This window comes from Sinocyclocheilus grahami, unplaced genomic scaffold (genome assembly GCF_001515645.1).
Source record: "Sinocyclocheilus grahami isolate Dianchi unplaced genomic scaffold, SAMN03320097.WGS_v1.1 scaffold410.1, whole genome shotgun sequence".
Lineage (NCBI taxonomy): Eukaryota > Metazoa > Chordata > Actinopteri > Cypriniformes > Cyprinidae > Sinocyclocheilus > Sinocyclocheilus grahami.
This window is the reverse complement of record NW_015505589.1, coordinates 1,765,100-1,791,427: the sequence shown is the minus strand read 5'-3', so window position 1 is coordinate 1,791,427 and position 26,328 is coordinate 1,765,100. Positions and strand designations below refer to the sequence as shown.

The following is a 26,328-nucleotide window of genomic DNA, read 5'->3' as shown; positions in this document are numbered from 1 at the left end:
AGACGTGTCCTACTGACAACAAACACAAATACGAGGGTGCGAGAGCTGGGATAAAGAACAAAACACTGACATTTCTGCAGCTAAAACTACTACTTGTGTCGTCGAGTGGATTTCACAAAGGACATTGACTGTAAGCAGAGCGAGTACGTGCTACCCAAGTTCGGACCGATGTGGAAACCTCTGGGCGTTATCGTCCAGGCTGCCATGGTTACGCCGTAAAAGGGTAGTATTTATTGTAACATTTGTGATTTCAACGTAATTGAGATCATGGGTTCCAGGCTCAGCCGCCAAAACAGTCTCGACAACGAGAATTTTTCAAGGAGGCGACGGAAACATCTCGACAGTACGGGAGAAAGCGATCGGAGCGGAGACTTCTTGTTTACATCCCTGATGCCCAGGTCGGATAAGCTGCCGGGGATGCTGAGGAGAGCCAACCACAGCCCGTATGTCAGACGAGTCGCCTGGGTCCGAGAGATTCAGAAGCTCCTTCGGGAGAGGAAGAGAGAAGACGCGACGGACGTGCTCAAACTGTTGAGGAAGGTGAGGGAAATAAATGTCCTGCAGTGCTTAATAAACATGTGCATCTAATAGAGACAGCTGTAAAAAATGCATGAGTTTCTCTCTCTCTCTCTCTCGCTCTCTCTCTGCTTTATTGGCACTGCATGTTGCAATCACTGACACAAATATTGCACAGATGCATCAGTAGAACACACAAAGACATGATCATAAAGTGCAATTCATGTAGAAATCTTGAAAATTCCTGTAATATGGTCAACATGTTTACAATTTCTGAATAAAAAAAAATATTTTTTTATATTTTTGGGGGTTTAAAGTGTGCAAAGCCAAAGTGGTGTAACTGTCTTAAGGTAAAAAAAAAATTAATATACATGTTTTTAATTAAAAAATTTTTTTTTATTATGTTGTTCATAATAATTAAAATATTAAAAGTAATATTATAATATGATATATATGTAAAATAAGCACTTTAAAAAATATATTATTCATATCTGCCAAACTTGTTTACCCTAATCAAAGCATGTAACCAGCATGCATGAAGCCATTTTGTTGTCATGTGATAAGAAAACCATCAAACAAAAAGGACCTGTTTAGATTGTCATAACTCTGTCAAGTTTTTATTAATTTCATTCCAGTTTTAGTTATATTAGTTAGCACATCAAGTCAAACTCAATTATAATGAGAAATGTTGCCTTGGCAAGTAGCTGAAAAAACAGTCCCAACCTAAAGATACATCCATACAACTCTATAAAACTCTCTCTCTCTCTCTCTCTCTCTCTCGCTCTCTCGCTCGTCTTTGTTCTCGTCTTTGCAGCTGCTTATTCCCTCATTCCAAATGCTGTTGCCTTGCTCATATGAATTGGCTACTGTTGATTTTCATCTGTTGTTTTGATTAGAAAGCATCTGCCAAGAATTATAAATGGATCTGTTGCTTGCTGGCTTATCAAAGATATTTCAATAAATGGTGAGAAAAACAAGAATTCTGAAACCAAAACTTTTTGTATAATATAGCTTAAGGGTCAAACATATTTTCATGTACATACACTGTAAAAAATGTATGTATTTATTTTACTGTAAAATAATGTAAAAATGTTTGGAAGTATGAATTTATAGGATAGTTTTTTTTAATGGAAATCTAAATTAAATGTAACAAGAAAATTGTAACTGTACAGTAAAAATGGTAAAAAGAGGATCCCAGAAGTTATGTGATGCTTCACATTTTATTATATTTTATTAAAATAACAATGTTTCTTCTTATTTTTACAAGGTAACACTGTACACTACCTTTAGTTTATTAACCATAGATTATGGAGAGACCAAAGCACATCTTGTATTTTACCACTCATATTATTATATTATTATTTCTGTTTGTCTTGCATGAATCAAATCCAGTGAGGAAAGTGTCACTCATTAGATAAATACATAATACATAAAAGGTAGGAATAAGCAAAGGCTTCAGCCTACAATTTTTTCGGTCATTATTAATTTAATTTATTGTGAAAAATTGTCTGTGAAGACCTAAATAAAATGTATTGAATTTATGCAAGTTATGCAATATAGTGGTCTGAAATCAGGAAATCGGGTTGCATATATATCAATAAATCAAATACAATCCTGTGATGCTGAGAACATCATTTTACTGTGAATTTCTTATAATTTACCAGAATGTATGTTTTATTTATATATATATATATATGCAGTGTTAAGATTAGGAGAAATAGCTTTCTTACAGATAGACAAGAAAAGGTAAAGGCTTTCATTCAAAATATTAATGCATGTTTGTGTATACATTTAAATGACAAGGATTCCTATATGTATATGCTGTCAAATTTGTTTAGGGGTGAAATATTCCAGCAGTAAAAATATAACCTCGCAGAGGGTCAACATTTTAATATGTACAACATGCCACACAAATCAAGAACAGGAGTTGCACAGGCCTGTACCAGCAGGTCTTATATCTATTAGTCACTTGTGTGTATTTAATATTCACACTGTGTGCTCTCTTCTCATGTTTTCAGTCTTTTATGTCATTTCCCCCCCACAGTTTGCCTATTGTTGTAACACCCCTGTGGACTGTCTGTTGTGGTTTCTTCCCCTTTTGTTGGTTTAGCCCGTTTATCATTAGTTAATTACCCTCATTGTGTTCACCTGTCTGCCCCTCATTATCTGCCCTATACGTTTCTGTCTCTTGTATTCCAGTGCTGTCGGTTATTGTGAATGTTACCCCGAGTGTGTGTCTGTCTCTGCCTTGTTGTCGCTACATTACAGGTCCTTATTTTGAATCCTTGTCGTCCTCGTCATCCTGCCTGCCTCCACACACCTGAACCGTGACAGAATAACCGACCCAAAAAGTGAAGTATAGCAGCGTCCTTCCCCTCGTTTGTTTTTCCGTTTTTTTTTGTCCGTTTTTATTGATTTTGTTTTTTTTATGGATTACTCTGCCTGTCCCATGGCCCGGCCAGCCCGCTTTTCGGGTGAGGCAGCCTTCAGCAGTGGGTTCTTGCTGCAGTGTTCCCGCTACCTGGAGATGCAGCCACACCTGTTTGTGACTGAGCGGGCCAAGGTGTCGTTCATTATCTCGTTGCTGTCTGGACGAGCCTTGCAGTGGGCTGAAGCCTTATTCGGCCAATTGACCACGGAGGTCCCAGTGCATGAGGAGGAGAGACCGTGGAATCCTTGGTCCAGCCCAAGAAGGGCTCCTGATCCCTCGTTAAGCCCAGGAAGGGCTCCTGATTCCTCGTTAAGCCCAGGAAGGGCTCCTGGTTCCTCTCTGTCCTACCAGCTCCGTTGGGCTCCTTCCTCCCGTCACCTCCACCTTGGTCCTCAGTCGCTCCGGCTCCGCCGCGGATCTCTGGATCTCAGCCTCCGCCTTGGTCGCCAGAGCCCTCGGCTCCACCCTGGCCCCCCGGATCCTCGGCATCCACCTGGATCGTTGGCTCTCCGTCTCCGCCTCGGGCTCCTCCTCCACCTGCTCCGCAGCCGTTAGTCGGCCCCCTGGAGTCGGTGGACATTCCTCCTCCATGGGTCCTCCCTCCATCGGCTCCACCGTGGGCCACTATTATAGCTGTGGCCAGGGTCCCACCTGGCTCCACCTGCTCCGGTTCCCTCCTGTCGTCTCCCTGGCTCCTGCCTCCATCGTCACCTCCCTGGACTCTGTTAGCCGTCCTCCTCCTGGAAGTCCATCCTCCGCCGAAACCTCCACCTCCACCTCCACCTCTCTGCTCAGCCTGCCAGTCCTTTGCCTTCCCCTGTCACCATCTCACATCCACTGCCTTGTCCCCCTCCGCCCCTCCCTTTGTTTCTACGGTGCGAGGACGCACCTTCCGGGAGGGGGGAGTAAATGTAACACCCCTGTGGACTGTCTGTTGTGGTTTCTTCCCCTTTTGTTGGTTTAGCCTGTTTATCATTAGTTAATTACCCTCATTGTGTTCACCTGTCTGCCCCTCATTATCTGCCCTATAAGTTTCTGTCTCTTGTATTCCAGTGCTGTCGGTTATTGTGAATGTTACCCCAAGTGTGTGTCTGTCTCTGCCTTGTTGTCGCTACATTAAAGGTCCTTATTTTGAATCCTTGTCGTCCTCGTAATCCTGCCTGCCTCCACACACCTGGACCGTGACAATTGTCATCCCTTTGTTTTCTTTTTTTTAAATTCAGTTTTTCATAGTCTCCTTTCATTGTCTCCCTCTCTCAGGACATGCTTTTAATTACATTTGAGAATTTGACATCCCAGAGCAGAGAGCGTTTTTAATCAACACAGAAAGATAGTCTTGGATACCTATGCTGCGACAAGCATGTCACCGGAGACCCGCGATGTGGTCCTCTGTGTGCATGCCCTATAAGTTTCTGTCTCTTGTATTCCAGTGCTGTCGGTTATTGTGAATGTTACCCCAAGTGTGTGTCTGTCTCTGCCTTGTTGTCGCTACATTAAAGGTCCTTATTTTGAATCCTTGTCGTCCTCGTCATCCTACCTGCCTCCACACACCTGGACCATGACAATTGTCATCCCTTTGTTTTCTTTTTTTTTAATTCAGTTTTTCATAGTCTCCTTTCATTGTCTCCCTCTCTCAGGACGTGCTTTTAATTACATTTGAGAATTTGACATCCCAGAGCAGAGAGCGTTTTTAATCAACACAGAAAGATAGTCTTGGATACCTATGCTGCGACAAGCATGTCACCGGAGACCCGCGATGTGGTCCTCTGTGTGCATTCACAGTCTTTATTAAGGCTTTCTCCCATTATCAAGAAACAGAGAATTAAAAATGGGTCTCATGTTTCAGAGACCTAGTCATGTAACAGGACCTAGCACAATTAGAGTGGACATGGAAGCAACTGATAAGAGGACATGGGATAAGTAGACCAGTGTCTAAAAAAACATGTACAAATGATGATAAATTGCAACATATGAATTTAGCATGTGCATTATGATGATGCATTATCTAGTTTATTATTAGGGGAAATAAACATTTGCTAATATACTTGTTACAGCACAAAACTTGGGTACCTCCTACCAAGCAAGAAACCCCCCGTAGGAAACCATCTGTTATCTGATTTTTACAGAAAAATAATTCTATTGCAGAAATGTATTATATATTTACTTGTTTTTTAAAGTATAATAATACTAGTGCTGTCAAATGATTAATCACATCCAAAATAAAAAAAATTGTTTACATAATATATGTGTGTATACGGTGTATATTTATTATATATATATAAATACACACACATACAAGTATATATTTTGAAAAATTTCCATGTATATATTTATATTCATATAATTGATATTATGTATAAATATTTTAAATGTATTTGTAACATGTTTTTCTTAAATATATACATGCATGTGTGTGTATTTATATATGCATAATAAATATACACAGTACACATACATATATTATGTAAACAAAAACTTTTATTTTGGATGCGATTAATCACGATCAATCGTTTGACTGCACTATAATAAACACAATATTAATTCATATAAAATACGAAATAAATACAAAATCAAATATTCTATTTTAGAGTATGCATTTAATTAGTTTGACTTAAAATGACTAAACTATAATAATTCAAACTGAGTTGTTTTTGAACATTAATCATTTAAATATGCATTATATTTTTTAAACGATGTACATTCAGAATAAATGTATAAATCCCTCAAAAGTTGTTCAAATATCAAAACAATGCACTGAATTCTGTGGTCAAGTGGAAATTGAAGGAGAGAACATCTTACTCCGGAAGGCATCTTACCCGGTTTTCCTCTACTACTTACAGAGATGTGAGTTGGTGGCAGGACTGCAGCTACAGTATAGTGATCTCACATTGATGAAAAATTATTTTGGCATAAAGGATCTAGAGATACCAGCTAGCCAGACTGCATCTAAAAAACAAGCTGACAGCCCCAGATCTCGCACGATATAACTTGAGGCAGCTGTCAGCCGGTGCTTGGTCTTTTACTCAAATCTCTTTCTCAAAAGGCTTGTCATAGAGATGATATTATTAGGATTCTTGGAAGTCACAGTAACAGGAATTCTTTTGAAATCCTAAAAGGTTTTTCATCATCATCTCCTGCTTACTGTCTCCCAGAACTCTCAGGTCAATCTGAGTTGACTTTCACTATAATTTCTTTGTTTGTGTTGGTGTGTGTTGTTCATGCTAAGATAAAATGTTTTTTTAGAGTAAAGAGACATAAGCGTCATTAGACATCCTCACTAAAACAAAAATACATCCATCTTGCCCACCATCTGAGACATGTATGTGCACATAACTGGCCCTACACATCTTGTTATGTGCTTTTTTCATATTCTGCTCACTTGCTGTCTGGATTTCATAGAACACTATTGACATTTACATTTCTCGGACAGGCAGTTTAACCCTATAAACACTAGACTTTATATCATTTTTGCAGACAATGCGTAGCTGCTAGTTAGTAACAAAGAAATCAATGTAGGCTCATTGGAAAAATGTGACTCACGTTTGTTTCTGATAACACTATATTAATTTGGTTTTATCAATTAGGGTGGGATTTTCAAATGTGATTAACCTTTTAGCACCACTCACCAGACGTTTAATTTCTGAACTGGCATGATGTGTACAACAATCAACAATAATACAATTTTACCAGATTCACATTTATCCATTTTAGATGAAACTGTATGTGCTTTTAGAGCCTCACTGGATATTTTACTTTGAAAGTAATATCATTTTGCTGAAATGTCACCACAGGCATGTTTTTTCCAATGATCCTGGGTTAAAAGAAACGATACAAGCTCAACCTTCAAACCAGTGCTATCCAATATTCATTCTGGAAATTCATGCTGGTCTAAGCAGGTCTTTCCAGCAGTCGAAATGACCCCTGTGCTCTTTTTTTCTCTGGAATTGAGATTCAGCACACGAGAATGGGGAAAAAAGAGAAGGTGTTTGGTGCTGGATGGATGGAGAAGAGTAGGGGACAGAGAGGTGGGTAGATGTGGGCATCTCCTTCCCTGCTGCTAAACACATTTAAGCATGCACACTCCAACTGCACTGAGTGCAAAGACCTGTTCCAATCAGAATATGCAAGTCACCATAGAAAAAAGCATCTGGTCTTTGAATATTAATAACCCAATGGAGGCAGTTTCATAATCCCTTCTGTGTTATTGAAAGTCTGCGGCTCTCACTCTGTCTCAGTGAAACACCCCAATCTTGCCATTCTAGAGTTATTCTTATCTATGTAAATCAAAGTTGCATAATACATGAAAGTTATATTCTCGATTTTTTGCAACACTGGGACTTTCCCAAAGGGCCAGTTGACTTTTTGGGACAGCTGTCAAAACCAAATTTAGATGTAAAATAAATGATCAAAGATTTTAAAGCCCCACCACCACCACCCATGGTGAAAAAAATTCAAAAAACGTTTACATGTCTGTCTGGTGTTTTTAGTATGCTTGAAAACAAACTATGTGCAAAATCATCAGTCAACACCACTGCTAAGTATTTTCTCCTTAAAACTGTGGTGTACCAAAATCAGTCTCAAAAACGCAGTTTGAAAGTGCCCGTTTCCTACCATCACAGACATGTAATCAATCCCATCAACCTACAAGGCAGGACTTTTCGTTCATTGGTCAGAGGTTTCTATTTACAACATGTTTTTGCAGCATTGAGCATTGTAGCCAATCACAGACATATCTGTTGATTTCATTAATGCAATGGCCAATCAGAGGTGTTGAAGTTAATCAGAATCTACTCACTGCTCTAACACTGGAGTTTTATTTAGCGCTGAGTTCAACACGCTCACAAATCCTCTCATTATAACAAACAAAGTGTAAACACAGGGCTCTATTTTAACGATCTAAGTGCATGGTCTAAAGCGCACGGCGCAGGTGCACTCAGGGCGAATCCACTTTTGCTAGTTTAATGACGGGAAAACGGTCGGCGCACCTGGTCTAAACTGGTTGTCCCTATTCTCTTAATGAGTAATGGGTGTTTTTTGGGCATAACGTGCAATAAACCAATCAGAGTCTCATTTTCCATGGGTGCACAAATGGGCGCAAATGCATTTGCTATTTAAACAACGCGGCGCAGGACGGGAAAATGAGAACTGCGTCGGGCTGAAACTAGCAAAAACACTTGCGCCGCATTGCGCCAGGTGTATGATATAGGGCCCCCTATGTAAATAAGAGATTCATTGTGCAGTGTAATGCTTCATTGAATATAATGGAACTTTGCGAAATTGCAATGTACTAAGATGTGTGACAGCTTTTTAGTCATAATAAACTGGGCGTACTTTGTGCACATTCTAGGCTATAATCCATTCAGAATTTAAATAATTTCACTCACGGATTCACTCTCCTATAATCATTTATCCAGTATTGCCTCTTGCCATTGTGTAGTGTTTACTGCTTCAGTTAAAGTGAAAGTAGTAAAGTAGAGTGAAAGTAGAGCAGGTGTGATTGAGTGGAGGCCAACAATGCGCCTGAACACACCTCTTTTTTAGACCAGCACGCCCATGGGCGCACAAATGGGCGCAAATGCATTTGCTGTTTAAACAACGCGGCGCAGGACGGGAAAATGAGAACTGCGTCGGGCTGAAACTACCAAAAACACTTGCGCCGCATTGCGCCAGGTGTATGATATAGGGCCCCCTATGTAAATAAGAGATTCATTGCGCAGTGTAATGCTTCATTGAATATAATGGAACTTTGCGAAATTGCAATGTACTAAGATGTGTGACAGCTTTTTAGTCATAATAAACTGGGCGTACTTTGTGCACATTCTAGGCTATAATCCATTCAGAATTTAAATAATTTCACTCACGGATTCACTCTCCTATAATCATTTATCCAGTATTGCCTCTTGCCATTGTGTAGTGTTTACTGCTTCAGTTAAAGTGAAAGTAGTAAAGTAGAGTGAAAGTAGAGCAGGTGTGATTGAGTGGAGGCGGGGACTAATTTGCATATTCATAGAGCCTTGTAAACTCAATAAGGTACGGGTTTAAAATTATATTCAAGTAATTTTAAGACATAAGGAAATTATTTTCTTGGGAAAAACATTTAAATATGCTATTTTGATTATCAAAGTTTTAAGTGATAAAATTAGTGTCTGTAGGACTTTAAAAGAAGAGAAAGAATAAAATAGTCAGGCCCATTAAAGCCATAATAGTGGGTCTTGGCGACATGGACAGTGTTCTCTGAAGTCAGTAAAATCACAAATCATACATGTAATTGATAGCTAGTTTGTTAAAAAAATTACAAAATTTGAGCATTGGGGTCTATAATCATTTTAAAAAGAGACCAGAGATGTTTGGTATTAACTATTTCAAAGTAGAAAACTTCATTGCAAAGTCTCTTTTTTTTAAGCAGACTTTTTAGTTAAATTCTGCTATTCTTCAATATGTTTTTGTCTCAGTTACAGTAAATACATTAGAGTGTTTTCTAACTTCGTTATTTATTTTAGTGAAATTAAATTATTATAAAATGAGTTTCATTTTAATGCTTCGTTTAAATTCAAATTTCATTTTAATTGGCAATATCCAAATGTTTTTGTTCCAGATAAAAGTATACGCACATACTGTATTTGTGCAAACTCTTGCATATGGACTAATTCAGGCAGAAATACTGATACATCATTTGCATAATTTTTCCCCCCAAACAATGCGCGAACATCGGCCCAGCAAATTCTAAAGAGCAACCCAACTTACAGTACATACTCCCAACCAATACAAAAACTAGTTGTTGTACTTTGATTTTAGAGTCACCAACTGTTGCACACATAAATAAGGAAATTGTGTGAAATTATTAGTAAATGTGGCCCCTTGTTATCTTAGCTTCCATACAGATAGCAATCAAGATAGTAACTTGTGTACCTAACTACCTATATGGATATAGATTTCAGCATAAATCCCTGGCATTACCAATATGAAAAAGGACAAAAATAAGCATTCAGAGCCATACAGTACATCATGAAATTGCCAGAAAAGGCAGCTTGAGTGAGGGACTGATAATATGTGCTCTCTTTCTATCTTTTTCTTTTTCAGGACCTGGGATTAGAGGGTACATCACTCAATGATATCCTCTATAAGAACACATCCTTTCTAAACCTGGTGGACCCCATATCTCATGAGCTCCTGCTGAGCCTGGCTAGAGACATGCAGTGCCCAAAGAAGGTGAGTCATTCAGCTTCACTTCAGCGTGTAATTTCTTCACTTCATTGATTGCTAATTAAAGTAAATGAAAAGAAACGTGTTTGCGTATAGTGATTAGTTGTCCTAAGATGTCTAGTTTGTGTTTCTTCATGTATTTATTTCAAACCCTGCATGCATCAAGCAGAAGTTGAGTTAATTCTCTTCAATCAACTTTTAAGCTCAGGTCTGGATAAACTCAAACTACTGTTGTTTTTGAGTGACGTCAGTTGTTATTTTAACAACTTGCATCACAACCATTTCTTAAAGGAATAAATTCTTTGAAAGATATTCAGAGTGTTATCTGACCACTGTGTCTGAATTCGCTGATATGCTGAAAGTACGATATGATTGAAGATCAGCAAAGCATCTGTGCGCCTTAAGTCAGCCCAACAGCTATATAGGATCTTTGAATCAGCACCACAGGCCATTCCATCGAGACCGATTTCCTTTTCCTGCTGAAGTCTTGATTTGTAAGCCATACTAGCTGTGGGGCACAATAGAAACTAGCAGTTCTATGAAAACTAGAGTCTGCTTGCTTATCATTCTTGTCTATTAAAGATGGTCTATAATAGCATGCAGAATTTTTCTTCTTCTCATAATGATTAATGCAGCTGCTGAACCCATGAGGCTGCTTCGGAGTATAGGAGAAGATGCATTAAATTAGATGGAGATCTTGCTGTGCATCTGTCAGAGTCATGAGGAGGTGGTTCATAAAGGAGATGTACATTCTCATCTAAAGATTCAGCTCAGTTTGACACTCAGTATAGACTACAGGACTGTAAGTAAACTGACTCTAGGAAACTGCACGCTTCAGTCTGACCTGCTTTGCAAGTGACCGTGGCTGAATTTGATTATATCAGAGAGATGGCTGCCAAAAAAGGCTCTGTGCGTGGCAGACATTCAGGTGGGATTTGTGCCCACTGATACCCAGTTCACTAAAGGAATTATGCAAATTAGGTAATGATATAGAAACGGACACAAATTCGTGCTGGACACAACTGTACGATGCCATTGCACAGGATTCAATACTATGAAATCCCATTTCAGTCACATATGAACAAAAAATCATAAGTATGAGATAAAAACTTTACAACTGACATAATTATGACATAAGAAGTTGAAATTATGAGATAAAAATTCATAATTATGACATAAAAAGTAGAAATTATCATATAAAAAGTCACAATTATGACATCAAGAAGAAATTACAATATACGACATAAGTATGACATTAAAATTATGATATGAAAAGTCATACATTATAAGATGGAAAGTTTTAATTATGAAAAAAGTCATAATTATGACAAAGTGGATATTATAGAAAAAGCTGCAATTATGAGATACTAAGGCAAAATTATGAGAATGTAAGTTAGAAGTCAGAATTATTGCATTAAAAAGTCATAAGATAAAAAAATCAAAATGATGGGATACTAAGTTACTAATTGAGATTAATTACCTATTATAATTATGATAACACTTTATTTTAGGGTCTCTTAACTAGTTGCATATAAATAGAATATTAGCCATTTATTAGTAGTAATTAAGCACATATTAATGCCTTATTCTACATGACCTTATTCTACATCCCTAATCCTAAATTTAGCAACTACCTTATTAACTATTAATAAGCAGCAAATTAGGAAATTATTGAGGGAAAAGTCATAGTTAATAGTGAATAAGTGTTCCCTATACTGAAGTGCTACCATAATTATGAGTTTACATAAAAACACATCTTTTTGCCATTCCTTCTTTTCTAGGACCTTGAAAATCTTCAAAAATTTGCATAAACTGCTGATCTGTTCCATGATTTACTGAGCAGAAATCTGGTAGCAGTTTCTGACAGTGTGATTATAGATGAGTGTAACAAATTAGAGCTTGTTTGGCCTGCCACCGCCAGCCCATTAATCTCAGCCCCCCATCTCTGCTATTGATTGGTAGAGTCTTTTTACCAGCACTGCTGCTGGATATGGATAGTGCTGTCTGTAGAGAGAGCCATAATGCCCTTTGTGACTTGGGTGTATAATGCTCCACAAGTTTGACCTGAACTTTATTTATCCAACATAAACCTGTTCACTTCACTTGATTAATTAAATTCATTAGAGCAGCCAGTTTGCAGGGTGTTAAACAAGCATCAGTCAATGGTTGCAGAATATATTTCACATATTTTGTGTTTGTTGAAAAGCGGATAGATGTGTGTATGTATGCGTTCCACCCACATGGCCATTACATGCGCCCTGAATCCATTGCCTCTACTCAAAACAGTTTTTCCACATTCCGAATTAACCATGCTGCTCTGCTCCATTACCTTTAGGCTCTCAGGGGAGGATAAAGCAATGAGTGGATGAGAGACACAGAGAGAGAAGGGTATTTTCACACTGCAGTTCTCATGTATTATGCAGGGTCGCTAAACAGAAGCAAGTGTTACAGTACTGGTCATTTTGAAACAAGGTCATATCGCTTATGAGAAATAATGTGGCAGTTCCAATAGTTCAGTGATGCTATCAAATGGTTCACTGCCAAAAATCTTTTTCTTAATCAATATTTTGGTCCACTAAAATATCTAGACATACAAAAAATACTTAAAACAAGATACATTTACTTGAGAAGCAAATTTGCATGATATATTAAGACTTTCAGAGAATATATCTTGTCATGCACAATTTTTTGTTTTATATATATAAACCTAACTAAATTAGTTAGATTCATGTTCAAAACCAGACAAAAATGAACACAGGTTAAGATATATTGGTGTGTGCCACATATAGTTAAAATTATATTGTAGCATAATATATAATATTATGGTGGTACATATCTAAAGAATGGTACAAACATTATATTATAATATATTATATTATATTATATATTTTTTTACAATGTAATACTATGGCTCTGTTATACAGCCTTACAGTGGTACTTATGCATGATTAACAAATGCAAGTGCATTATTATTTACATGGCACTCCAAGATACTTTGAAGAATACCATGGTACATGTTTAAAAAACATGGTATTATGGTGGGTAATGCATTATGTAAACATATTATTAATTTATACTAATTTGTATTATATTATATAATATTATATTTATTATACATTTGTAATTCTTGCTGAAGAAATTATGTAAAATATTTTGCAAGTTATTTAATTTTTAACATAATTTATTAAATGTTTCGTTTTTAACAGTGTAATATCATGGTAAATTTATATATAGGCTGTTATTGATGTGTTACTGATTAACATATGCACGTGCCTTATTATTTACATGGTACTCAAGGTACTTCAAAGAATACATGTCAAAAAAACTTACTATAAAGATGTCCAAAAACATGGTATTACCATGATTCTTTTGATACTTTTCTGTTAGTAAGAGTTTTATGTGTGTGCAAGTTCATCTAATTTGGCTTTATTGGCAGTGGTGCCAACCTTCTGTGTGATTAGAGATTCAGAGAAGATTGCTCTGCAGTGTGTGTGTGTCTGTAGCTCAGGTTTAGGAGCCCTGTTGCGGAGGATCTGTTATACTCTCCCTAGAGCTCCCTTTGTGTTCATATAAGTCAATCTGACAAACAGAGAGTTTGCAGGTCCCTGCTGCTCTACACTACAGAAACCAGACACAGCACAAGGAACGCGCTCTTCAAAAGAGTCTGAGAAAGAAATGAAGAAACAGGGTATGGCCTTAGAGCAAAGGACAAGATAAAACAAGACAGCGAACCTCAGAAATGGAGAAAAAGTGTTTGTTCTGAATCAATATTTTTGTCTTTTTTCAGTAAAATACCTAAAAGATGCATTTACTTGATGCTTTGCGATTTGAGACTTATTTTCAGAGGATATATCTTGAGATATTTTATAGGTTACATCGTATGTGTGCCCCTTTATTCGCTATTTTTCATTTCATGATTTCTGGTCCTATTAGGTGTCATATCACCGTAATCCAGCTCCATTTACATGAAAATGAAAAACTAAATGAGAAAGAGGGTTGATTATATTTTAATTGACAGATTTATATGTGTCTGTTCACTTTTGATGGATCTGCATTAGTTTGCTCGTCTCTTATAGAGACATCCTCAGACTTTTATTGGGGTTTAACTTGCATGGATGGCGACTGAAGATAATGTAATTATAGAGTGGGTAAAATGATTAATGTAACATCACGGTGTGTTACTCGATAGGAAAGAGAGAGCAGAACGGTCTGACAATGCTACATGTAGGGAGTAAGAGAGATCTAAGAGGCGATGAAAGAAGCAGGATTTCGTGTTGTGCTGGTTCTTTTATGTGCAGATTCTTGGGGCTTGATCAGGAGTGTCAAACAGGCATTGTGGAGAATCTGCATGAAATAGGATCTTTCTGACACCCTCATGTGTTTGATTGGCAGTATAAAGCGACTGTCTTTGATGACTGTGTGACTGTCTGGTTTATCCAGACTGCACACATGCATGCTCAGACATACACAAACACAATCGGTCAGTCAGCCATTTTTGCTTTCACATGTATTAGGGATGCACAATTAATTCTACTTCCCTTGCATCAACATTTTCTATTTGCAATGTGTTTTTGCAGTGACTGAGTATTGTAATTGATCACATATATGGATGCACATGAATGCAATGATGAAGAGGTATTTAAATTACTACCGTTCAATTGTTTGTGACTGTCTTTGATGACTGTGTGACTGTCTGGTTTATCCAGACTGCACACATGCATGCTCAGACATACACAAACACAATCGGTCAGTCAGCCATTTTTGCTTTCACATGTATTAGGGATGCACAATTAATTCTACTTCCCTTGCATCAACATTTTCTATTTGCAATGTGTTTTTGCAGTGACTGAGTATTGTAATTGATCACATATATGGATGCACATGAATGCAATGACGTATCAATTGAACGTTCAATTGTTTGGGATTGGTAAGATTTTTTATGTCTCTTATGCTCACCAAGCTTGCATTTATTTGATTTAAAATACAATAAAAACAGCAATATTGTGACATTATTACAGTTTTCTTTTAAAGATTTATTTTTGGCATTTTTTTTCACCTTTATTATGATAGGACAGATCACAGCTGACAGGAAGCAAAGTGGGAGAGAAATAGTGGGGCGGATCGGGAAAGGTCTTCGATTTGGGATTCGAACTCGGGACACCCGTAGCACAACGGTGCTGTATATCAAATTATAAAAAAAATTCTGCTCAAATTAACATTAACAATAATTTTTGAATGTTATAAATATGTTTACTGTCATTTTTGGCTGTCTCATGCATCCTTGCTGAATAAAAATATTAATTTCTTTAAAAATATGTCTTACTGACACCTAACTTATGAACGGTAGTGTAAGTAAAGGTACGGCAATGACAACCACTCCTAATGAGCAAGGTTTAAACAGTCTGAATCACAAATGTGTGTTGCAATTTTCACATTTGCTCAGTTCTGTCATTCTAAATTATTTTGGATTTGCTCCTTTTTACACTGCACATTTGAAACGTAGATAGTGTAACAACTAATAGACACTCTAAGAGAGCTACCCAACAAAACTTGAATGTTTTCCTAATCAACAAGGCATAAACACCATGAACTAAGAGAATAAGTGATTGCATAAAACTTATGCGCTTAGCTTATGAATATTATTCATGTGACTGGTTAGTAATTAGGCACTAACGTTATGAGAGATCACGACTTGATGATTATGTGTTCATATATTAAAATGAGTTGCCACTTTATGTGGAAAGGCTTTTGTTTGCACTTTAGCCAAACAAAATGAAACTTCTAAAATATGAGCAAAAAGTTTCCAAAAAGTTGCAGACTGAACAGGAATTTCTCTGCATACAACTTTCAAGCTATAAACCTATTATGGATTGCATGGTCTAGAATCTAGATAATCTGCTTTTGGAAGAATTTGATTAGCAATGCTTCAGTGCCTGTTTCAAATCTTTTTGGATTGCGAATTGATATCTCTGCAAATATGAACAGTTTGTGACACTGTTGAGATCTTATCTGAAACTCTCTAGTGGAGACACATGAAAGATTACTAGGGGTTAGTTCTCAGTGGTAAATCTGAAATGCCAGAGACTTTAACAATTAGTTTACACAAACAAAAGACAATTCTGTCATTGTTTGCTCACCCTCATGTGGTTTCAAACCCGTATTTGTGATTTGAATTTCAGCAGGTAGTGATTCTGTTCTCAGATGGCATGTAATTGTCAGTGTTTCTACTTCTGTGTGTTCTATACCTGTGCTCAGTTAAGGCCACGATGTGTTAGTGATATTTGCAGGCCTTCATAGAAAGACAGACCAGCATCTGCTCCTGGAGGTAAGTGTGAGTCTGAATCTCACACTGATCAAAGGTGTAAAAGCATCCACTCAGGTAGAAAACAGCTATTGCCATGTCAACGGCGGTGGGAGACATGTCTTTGTACCACTCTTTTCCTCTTGTCTTCCTTTTCACTGTCACTCATTCTGCTTGGTTGGTTTTAAGCTTTCAGTATCCTCTGCATTATCTGTCACCTCTCAGACCCTTTCAGACCCATTCAGGGATGAAGAACAGACCCCGGAAAACCGGCTTTACTTCTTGTGAACAGGTTTTGCTAAATAATCACACTCACAACCATGTTTGCTTTGCACTGGAGATTCTTTTATATTTTTTGTCCCATTTGTAGACTATTATCATAGTCAGACAAACAAACACTATGTTAGCATTCCTACTCATCTCTGTTGCAGTTGATTGACTGACTCAGGACTGCTCTGAAGTGATGGGGACAAAAAATAAACCAAAAAATGGTGTAAATGATGCCTATGCCAATGGAAGTAGCCAGCTATGAGGTCACCAAGGTCCAGACCTTATCTTCATGTTCAGAAATAAAATTTGTTCTCTGAATGACTTCGCTGTTTAAAACTTCTCATATGAGTATCTGCATAATTAGGTTTAGACAGTTTGCAAGAATGTACAGTGTCCGTGGTATGAAAATGTTCACTGTTGGAGTAAACGAGGCTTGATAGAGTTGTGAGTGAGGGCACAGCCTCCATCGTGTTGCCAGATTTGGACTTGTCTTTTCCACTTAATTTGACAATTTAGAAAGTTAATAAGGTGGGAAGTTGCAGTTTACGGTTAGTGATATCTTTATCTTATTTGCAAAAGATTTGAACTAATTTCGGTTTATTTTTTATTTATTTTTAGTTTTGTTTTCATTGTAATACTTGGCAACACATGCATCACCGGCACTTAAACTGACAATAATCAAAAAATGCATTTATTTGATCAAAAATAGAGTATAAACAGTAATATTGTGAAATATTAATACAATTTAAAATTACATTTTTTTTCTATTTTAGTATATTTAAGTTGAAATGTATTCCTGTGATGGTAAAACTAAATTTTCAGCAGCCATTACTTCAGTCGTCAATGTCACATGATCCTTCAGAAATCAGTCTAATATGAGCATTTTGTGCTTTGATGAATAGAACGTTCAAAAGGATTTATTTGAAATGCAAATATTTTGCAACATTCTAAATCTTTACTGTCACTTTTGATAAATTTATTGCATCCTTACTGAATAAAATTGATTTCTTTCCAAAAAAACGTACTGACCCTAAAGTGCAAGAGTAATGTATTATTTTAATTCACTTACAAATATAATGTACAATAATGTAAATACATTAATAAATCAAATGCATTTTGTTTTATGTATATTGTTGTGCCAAATTGTCTCTTTCTTTTAATATAGAATATTTAGGCATAAACAGTTCTATGAAATCCAGAAAAGAAGCTTAATTTTTTTTTTTCACACTGACAGAAATATTTTGATTACTTTTTGATTTGTCTTTTTTCATAGAATTTCATGGGAATGTAGAGAGTTGCAGTGTGCGATGACAACAACCCGCAGTACTTTAACATTCTCAGGGTCTTAACACTAGCTTCTTGTCATGCTTGACTGCCATACAACCGTGTAGGTCTTTTCACTGCCAAAGCAGAACAATTTCTAGACAAAAGTCTAACAGATGATGAAGCTGTATGCACAAAAGTAACAGTTGACTCCACACATATGCATTACCATAAAGTCATTTTATGTGTGGTTGTGTTTAAGATGCTATCAGCTATAGCTTGAAGCAGTTAGTTGGTTTCTTGTGCCTCTCATTAGCATATTAGACAACACTTCCCTTATTCCTTTGTTCATTTAGACAGATTACTGAACGAGAAATTCATATTTAAATGAGGATTTTGCAGTAATGCTAGAATACAATTTTGTGTTCTTGTTCAGATTTGCATATTTGCTTTTTAATGAACAAGCTGTTCATGATTAGGGAGACGTTAAGCTATGCTGCTTGCCTCTTTTCAACCCTTTGTGATCAAAATCAGATTGACATAGGTGCTAAAAGGGCGATTTTATACCTTAAATGAAGCAATTTGGGATGAGCGAGAAGAGAAGAGCCTGTTGATTACTGATTGTGTAACATGCCAGTAAAGCAGAAAAGATTCAGTGAATTCTTCTTGCCAGAGGTATCAGAATAATATGGAAATATCCTTCCCTCTTACATCTGTAATTGTGATATATTTAGTTGGACTGTCAATTTAGCATAATAATTAATGCAAAGTGTGCATTTGTAGAAAAAAAAAGCATGTAGACACTTTCTGTAAAGTCTGTTCAATGGTTTACTCATCTGCCAAAATAATATTATGCCTTTGAGGCTATTCATTTGGGGGATTTTCATGGCAGATTGATGCTTGTGATTATTTTAAGTAGTTATATTATGTTCAGTTTAAAAACTTTTTTGGCAGCAGATATGTAATATTGGATTAGGGGATGAAAGTCCAGCAGGGTACTTACTGAAAGAGTGAAAGAAAATAGAGAAGACGACGAATGTACCTTTAGGCCAGAATTAATAATGGAGGTATTTTGCATCATTGATGACTCTGTACAAACAAAATGGAGTGAGGCTTGAATCAGACACGTCAGGGAAGACTGGAGGGAGAAAATGAGGGCTGAGCAATCTTGTCTTTCTATTGATGCTTCGATGTGTTTCAGAACTCACATATTTCTGTAGACTAGAAAAGTGGTGCAGAGGGAACAGACATTGGTAGCGTCTGAGTGCAGAATGCTTAGTGTCTGTGATCGTACGAAAGCTGACAGAAAGGAAAATGAATGTCACTCATAGCTGCTGGTTGCCAAAGAACGTGAAGTGAGCCCGAAGTGACTGTAATTCAAACTGGCACCTGGTTGCGAGAACAATAAATAGATAAATAACACATTAAAATGACTTTTATTATTCTTTTACCCATCCTGCAGTGGCACAGATGGCACATTTGTGCTGTAGTTTAGGTATCACAACCTGAAATTCACAGTTCACCTTTTGACAACATACAGCACATCACACAAAAAAACTATTTAAAAAATGATCAATCAGTATTTTTCTTATTTTTCAGTAAAAATATCTCACGTATATTGAGATTACGCTTTAAAACAAGAACAAAACATTGTAGACAATTGTGCTCCTCAAGTAAATTGATCCTGTTTTAAGAATGTTTAAAGAAATAGTTAATCCAAAAATGAACTCAACCTCAGGCCATCCGAGATGTAGATGAGTTTGCTTCTTCATCAGAACAGATTTCTCACCTGATTCAGATGAAATGACTTTTTCAGTGGAGAAAGCAATATTATGGATCGAGAACTCATATTTTAACGAGAAGCAATGGTTTGAACAGTTCTTTTCACATCAGAAGATGTTAACTGATGGACTGGAGTTGTGTGGATTATTGTGATGTTTTATCAGCTGTTTGGATTCTGACGGCACCCATTCACTGCAGAGGAGCCATTGGTGAGCAAGTGATGTAATGTTACATTTCTCTAAATCTGTTCAGATGATGAAACAAACTCATCTACATAATCTAAGGGTGAGCAAATTTTCAGAAAATGTTCATTTTTCGGTGGGCTATTTCTTTAAATGTTTTGCTGTTTTGTTTTTGTTTTTTTTTACTTTTATTTAACTTTTTTCAATGCTTAAAATGGCAAAATGCAAAAAAAATAAAATTTGAATAACCAATTTGTCCTTGCCTTTAAATAATTCAAATCTGAAGCAAGTTTGACAGGTCAGACTAATCAAATTTTCTCTCAAAAGCACCTCCCTGCTGACTTTTTATCTAAATTGATCCCTAAAGCATCTTCAAAGAAATTCTTCAGCATTTCATCAAAGCACGCAGTCTTTTCATGGGCCAACCTATTGCTATTTAATCACAAAGATCCCTCAAATGTCACTGTTTAAAGGCAGAGCAGATTGCCGTGTGAGTTAGCAAAAATGAGGCAGCAAGCTTAAAAGAACCACTGTATGTCAAAATAAAGCCTGTGGATACTCGTATACAGCACAATCCCCAGGGGGTTTGGACCTGGAGTTATATTTGGCAAATAAATTGAATTGGGTCCCAAACACAGAAGAGCGATGCCACCTGCTACCAGTCATAGGAAAATAGAGGAAGACTGTCAGTGGGATTTCATGAGGAGATATCAGCCTTTGAGAGGATTTTAATAATACATTTGCATCTCAGTGTGGGTGTATATGTGTGTGTGCTTCCTCAGCAAATGAGTATTCTTTTGATCTCTGTCCTGTGGTTAGTGTGGCATTATATATTACAGGACCATCCCTATTTCCATTTCAATCTCTTCATTGTTACCATGTGACCCAAATCATGACGAAAGTATCATGTACATCTGTGGAGCTGAGTGATTTTCAAGTGGATGTATGTCTGTGTTTGCATTTTATTGATCCTGTTAATGGAACCGGGTCAAAATGAAGCACACACGCTGGCACAGAGATGGAAATGGTGCTGGATAGAGGACTGAGGTGGGGAGGAACGCTACTCTTTTGACAGGAGCATCTTTCCTGATATTCACTTCATTTAAAAAATAAATAAATAAAAGTATCTTGTGTAAGCATAAACATTTTAGTTGGTTTTAAAGGTGAAGCGTATAATTTTGGTACCATTACTGGCACCAAATGGAATTGGAAAAATAATGTTTTAAAAAAGGGTTCCTGAACATGCCCCCATCTGCCATTGGTCAACCAAATAGATAGCCACGCCCCAGACTCATATTTTTGGTTGTCACGCTAGTCTAGATCCTCATACAAACTGATCAGTTCTTTATAGGCACCACAGAGACACTGAGAAACCCTTGTGAAAGTACACTTTAGCATGCCTTTAAAAAGAGTACTTATTATGGAAATAATATATTTAGTTAATGGTGAAATGAATGTAATGTTTTCAGACACTTAATTGCATGTTATGTAAATTAAATGGAAATGCATTAAGTTGCCATTTAGTGAAGTAAATGTAAAGTAAATGCACTGTAATATCAGAAAACAGTTAAAAATATAAATAAGTACTTTATAGGTGCTTAGTATGTTATATTAGTATAGTATGTTAGTCAACATGTCAAAATAATTGCATGTCTGTAAAACACAATAAAAGATTAAAGCCAAATAATTTAAAATGTACTTAAAAAAACTTTTATTCTCACATTACAAATTGCACTTTTTACAAGTTTGTTAATAAATACAGTTTTAAATTGTATGCTCTTTAAGTACAATGGCCTTTTGTTTCATTAATATTATATTATCTGAAACTTCTAAGAGTTTAAGTACAACTGCACATTCATTACAATTATAAGTGCACTTCTTTTTCATAAGGGAATGGCTTACTTGTTTAACTTTGCAAATTAGACTGGGAAAGTATGTTTTGTATTGAATTACACCTCCTAATGAACATTCTTATCTTTTTGTATTTTTTGTATAATCCTGTTCTTTTCCATTCAGATGAGCAGGCTTTGATTAGTCTAATATTCAAATCTAAAAAGTACAGTTCAGTTGAATGCTAGACTTTGAACTAAATATGGATGTCTTATCAACTGTTCATTGGAACTGTTTTGAGAGTGTAAAAAAGATTTATTTTGGGTGAGCAGAAAGGCACTGATTCTGTCTGCTGCCTGCAAACATCATAAGAAACAAACAAACAAAAATCATAACAGCAGCTTTCACCAGCGGCAGGGATCCAGTATTTGGCAGAACAATAGTGAACTCTGACTATGAACCTTACTTCAGAAATGGTTTGAGAAGAAAAATCATACTTTAGGAGGTTTTATCAGTCTCTTATAGAGCTCTAATATTATCTCCTCTTACAGACTGTATGTTTCCCCAGTGCTACTTTGGTACAGTACATCTATGTTCTTATGTACAGTATTTGACTTGCATACTCAAAGACATCCCATATGTTCATGCATAAATTAGAAGCATGAACTCGTGCGAGGAAGTCACTGATTACTGATTCATGAGACTACTATGCATCACAGAGTACCTGAGAAGACTTTTCATGCTGAAAATTGTTTGTGCCTTGCAAATAGACTAAACATTCACCAAATAATGACTCAAAAAGAAGAAACAGAAGGTTCAGTTAGGCAAAGACAAGACATGACCAATTTGTGGTCAAAAAAGAGGTACAAAATAGTCACTGGGGCGGTACCCTTTCAAAAAATACTAATATGTACAATTTAGGTACTAATATGTACTTTTAAAGTAGGCCTACTAATATGTACGTTTAAAATATTAATATGTACCTTTAAGGTAATATGTAGCTTTTGTACCTTATAGGGTATTGCCCAAGTGACAGTTTTTTTTTCTGAGAGTGCATGACTCTAAGTCGTTGAACAAATAATTGCAAAGGATAATATTCACTGAATAGATGTTTATCAGTATAGATACAATAAAGATGCAATTTACATAGATAGTGGCAACTCATGCTTCTCACGACTTGGCAAAGACAGATGACAATCAATAACAGACTGTGTACTCAGTTCTTTATTCCTGTTTCTTGTTTTATATCTGCAGTGTTCTTCCGAAAAGCTGCTTCTTTAATCACACTAATGTACTAGAGAGTAAAATTACTTGCATACGATTATGAAATAATCAAATTCCAAAGGCAAAGGATGAGTTTGAGCGCAAAACTATCCCAAACTCTTCCCCCACCACAGCAGCCTTCTTATCCTTTTTCCTGTAATTTGAAGTACTGAAAAGTAACTGCTTCAATAATTTCAATAAAGACCAAAAATCCAAATCCTATTTTCTTAAAGCTACAACACTTCCTTATTTGTTATAAATGATCAGATTTACAGTTCAAATCACCCCAATGCTTGTATATCTGTTTTTAGTTTTCTCATTGAATTCCTCAGTGTATCATTTTTTTTCTTTCACTTTTTAGTCTTAAAACAACACTTCAGAAGAAGCTCTGCAGTGACTCTGTGGACCTGTCTGGCATCCCTTTATCAACTCGCGACATACGGCATGTGGCGTATTACCTCCAGACCAGTGGGGGCGCTGTGATATCCGTAGATCTTAGTTTCACTGAGCTCCGGGACGAGGGCCTACGTCTACTTCTGCCCTTCCTGGGTGCATTGCTCAAACTCACAACACTGGCTCTCAATGGGAACCGTCTGACTCTTGGCATCCTTAAAGATCTGACTGAAGCCCTCAAAGATTCCAAGAAGTTCAGTTGTCTTGCCTGGGCTGACCTGGGCAACAACGTGGACATATTTACCATGCCACAGGTAAAACAACAGAATCTTAAAATCAATTACAGTTCCCCTTATTGTAATAATTACACTGAGATAAATGCTTTATTTTGGGTAAAACACGGTTGTACTACAAGACATGTTGCCTACTTTATAAGAGGTACAACATGGATTAGCCTTGTAGGACATACTTGATGCTCCTGGAGCAATATTCGCTGACAAACAGTCATAGCCTTACTTTTGAGGCTAATTCAGAGACCCAAAACATAAAATATTATTGGCTGATTGTAATGTTGTACCAAGAACATCAAGGATGTTGATCCAGGAACATGTTCTACTTGGATGAATCAGTTTATGCAAGATAAATATTTGTTTTATATGTTTTCACTCACCATTTTCAACTGGCAGGGTGAACCAGTTGATTAAAGTCCTATTTGGATGGGACTAGTTTTCCCTGAGGAGAAAAGCATCAATGTGTTATCAGTAGTTGGTGCATTATGTATCCTGAACTAACAATGAACAATACTTATACATCATTTTTATTGGTTCCTGTTCATTTCTACAGTATACATTTTACGATGTGTATGCACGTATATATATATATATAATGCATTTATAAATAAACATGATTTAACAATTATCAATAGAATTGACCTAGATTAATACATTTTGTTGCTTTTTGATAGTTCATGATACCTTATGCATTGACTGATGTAAAAAAATTGAACTATATTGTGAAGTGCGTTACCAATATTTTTACTGTACACTTCTCATTTAGTTTGACCTTTGTCGAAATATTTTCTTTGTTCAAATAATTTTAGAACTTTTTAACCAACTTTCAATGTTAAGTAACAGATGATCATTCAAGTACTGCTGGTATCTCATCTAATATAAGAAATAAATTTAAGGAGACTCCATGATTTTCTGTAACCCACATCCAGACAATAGACATTCTTCAGATATTATCTGTAGGTAAATGTAACTCAAAAGTTTTTAAATTGTTTCTACTCTGTTCTCAGCCTCTTCTGGTGGCCCTACGGCGACGCTGTAGTCTAAAGGGCAGTCTGCCCACCATCTATGAGTACACAGAGGGTCAGCCCTATTGCTACCACATGGAGAGCTCCATTGAAGAACCCAGCCACTATGAAGAAGAGGAGGATGAAGACGATGATGAGGAAGAGGATCTGGAGCCATGGAGCATCGGGGAACAGAAAAGTTCAGGTAGTTTTACCCTGCACCATTGTGAGAGGTGAACCAATCACGATCATTGTCACCTGACGATGGGATAAAGAAAGAACGGGAGAGCGGAGGCAAGAGATCTCTCTTCTCTCAGTACCATTTCTCCCAATCAACACCTTTTACCATCTCCCTCCTCCACTGCAGCTCCATGACCTTCCCATTGTGGTTATGTGTGAACCAACAGCATCACATTTAAAGAGCCAACTAACCACCTGAACACGGCAAACGGTGAAACACGCTGGTTTGAAATTCTCTCAAAGCTTCACCATTGACTTACTGTATTGGCAGATGACGCTCCTTGACTCGAGGTGGGGGTTCATTGGTGGGGGCCACAGAGAGTCGCGTAAAAGATGCTTTCTTACGCCCCTCTTCGGTCACGAATGACCAGTGATGGACAGGAAAAAATTATGACGATGGGATAAAGAAAGAACGGGAGAGCGGAGGCAAGAGATCTCTCTTCTCTCAGTACCATTTCTCCCAATCAACACCTTTTACCATCTCCCTCCTCCACTGCAGCTCCATGACCTTCCCATTGTGGTTATGTGTGAACCAACAGCATCACATTTAAAGAACCAACTAACCACCTGAACACGGCAAACGGTGAAACACGCTGGTTTGAAATTCTCTCAAAGCTTCACCATTGACTTACTGTATTGGCAGATGACGCTCCTTGACTCGAGGTGGGGGTTCATTGGAGGGGGCCACAGAGAGTCGCGTAAAAGATGCTTTCTTACGCCCCTCTTCGGTCACGAATGACCAGTGATGGACAGGAAAAAATGCCAATAAAAAATCCCAGAGTCAGTCAACTGGCTGATGCATACCAACGGTGGATTTGAAGCTCTACGGACCCCGCTTTTAAATAAGGTATGGTTAGGAATTTTGTGGGGTCTGGTCAGGTTTGGTCATATTTGTCAGTGTTGCATTGCTGAGGCCATCTCTGCCGCAGCAGACTGGACCTATCACCCCTCTGTGTGTGCTCTACTAATCTCCCAACAAAAGCCATGAAACCAGCTCAACAGACTATACAGCCGACCCACGTCACGTGACGCAAGCAAAACTGCCATGTCAAGACTTTTGCACCCCCCCCCCCCTTTCCAAAATGTTCACTTGTGAATACCCACGCACCACTTGTCGTGTAGTTGTGAGTGATGATACAAAAAGGAAACGCTGTTGAACTGCCAGCATCTGGTTTTTGTTGTCTGCTAATGATGAACAAACTATAGGACAGGTGTATTTCAACAAAGAAACATTTTTGTTGTATATGAGAAAATTGCTCACCTTTTTGTGTTCAGGTCATCTTAAATATGTCTTGCTGTGTCATTGCAGTGCTGCTGCTCCCTTTGGAATCATCCGTTGAAATATGGCGGTTCATTATGC

General features: G+C 37.1%; 1 protein-coding gene across 1 annotated transcript; it reads left to right on the top strand.

Moving 5' to 3' along the window:
• Positions 1-25,335, top strand: LOC107550923 (leucine-rich repeat-containing protein 75B-like). Its single transcript, XM_016232371.1, has 6 exons — positions 1-540; positions 10,028-10,156; positions 11,079-11,131; positions 23,403-23,748; positions 24,732-24,933; positions 25,096-25,335. The coding sequence occupies exons 1-6, from the start codon at positions 268-270 to the stop codon at positions 25,101-25,103; spliced, it is 1,011 nt and encodes a 336-aa protein (XP_016087857.1). The 5' UTR covers positions 1-267; the 3' UTR covers positions 25,104-25,335.
• Positions 25,336-26,328: the final 993 nt, after the last annotated feature.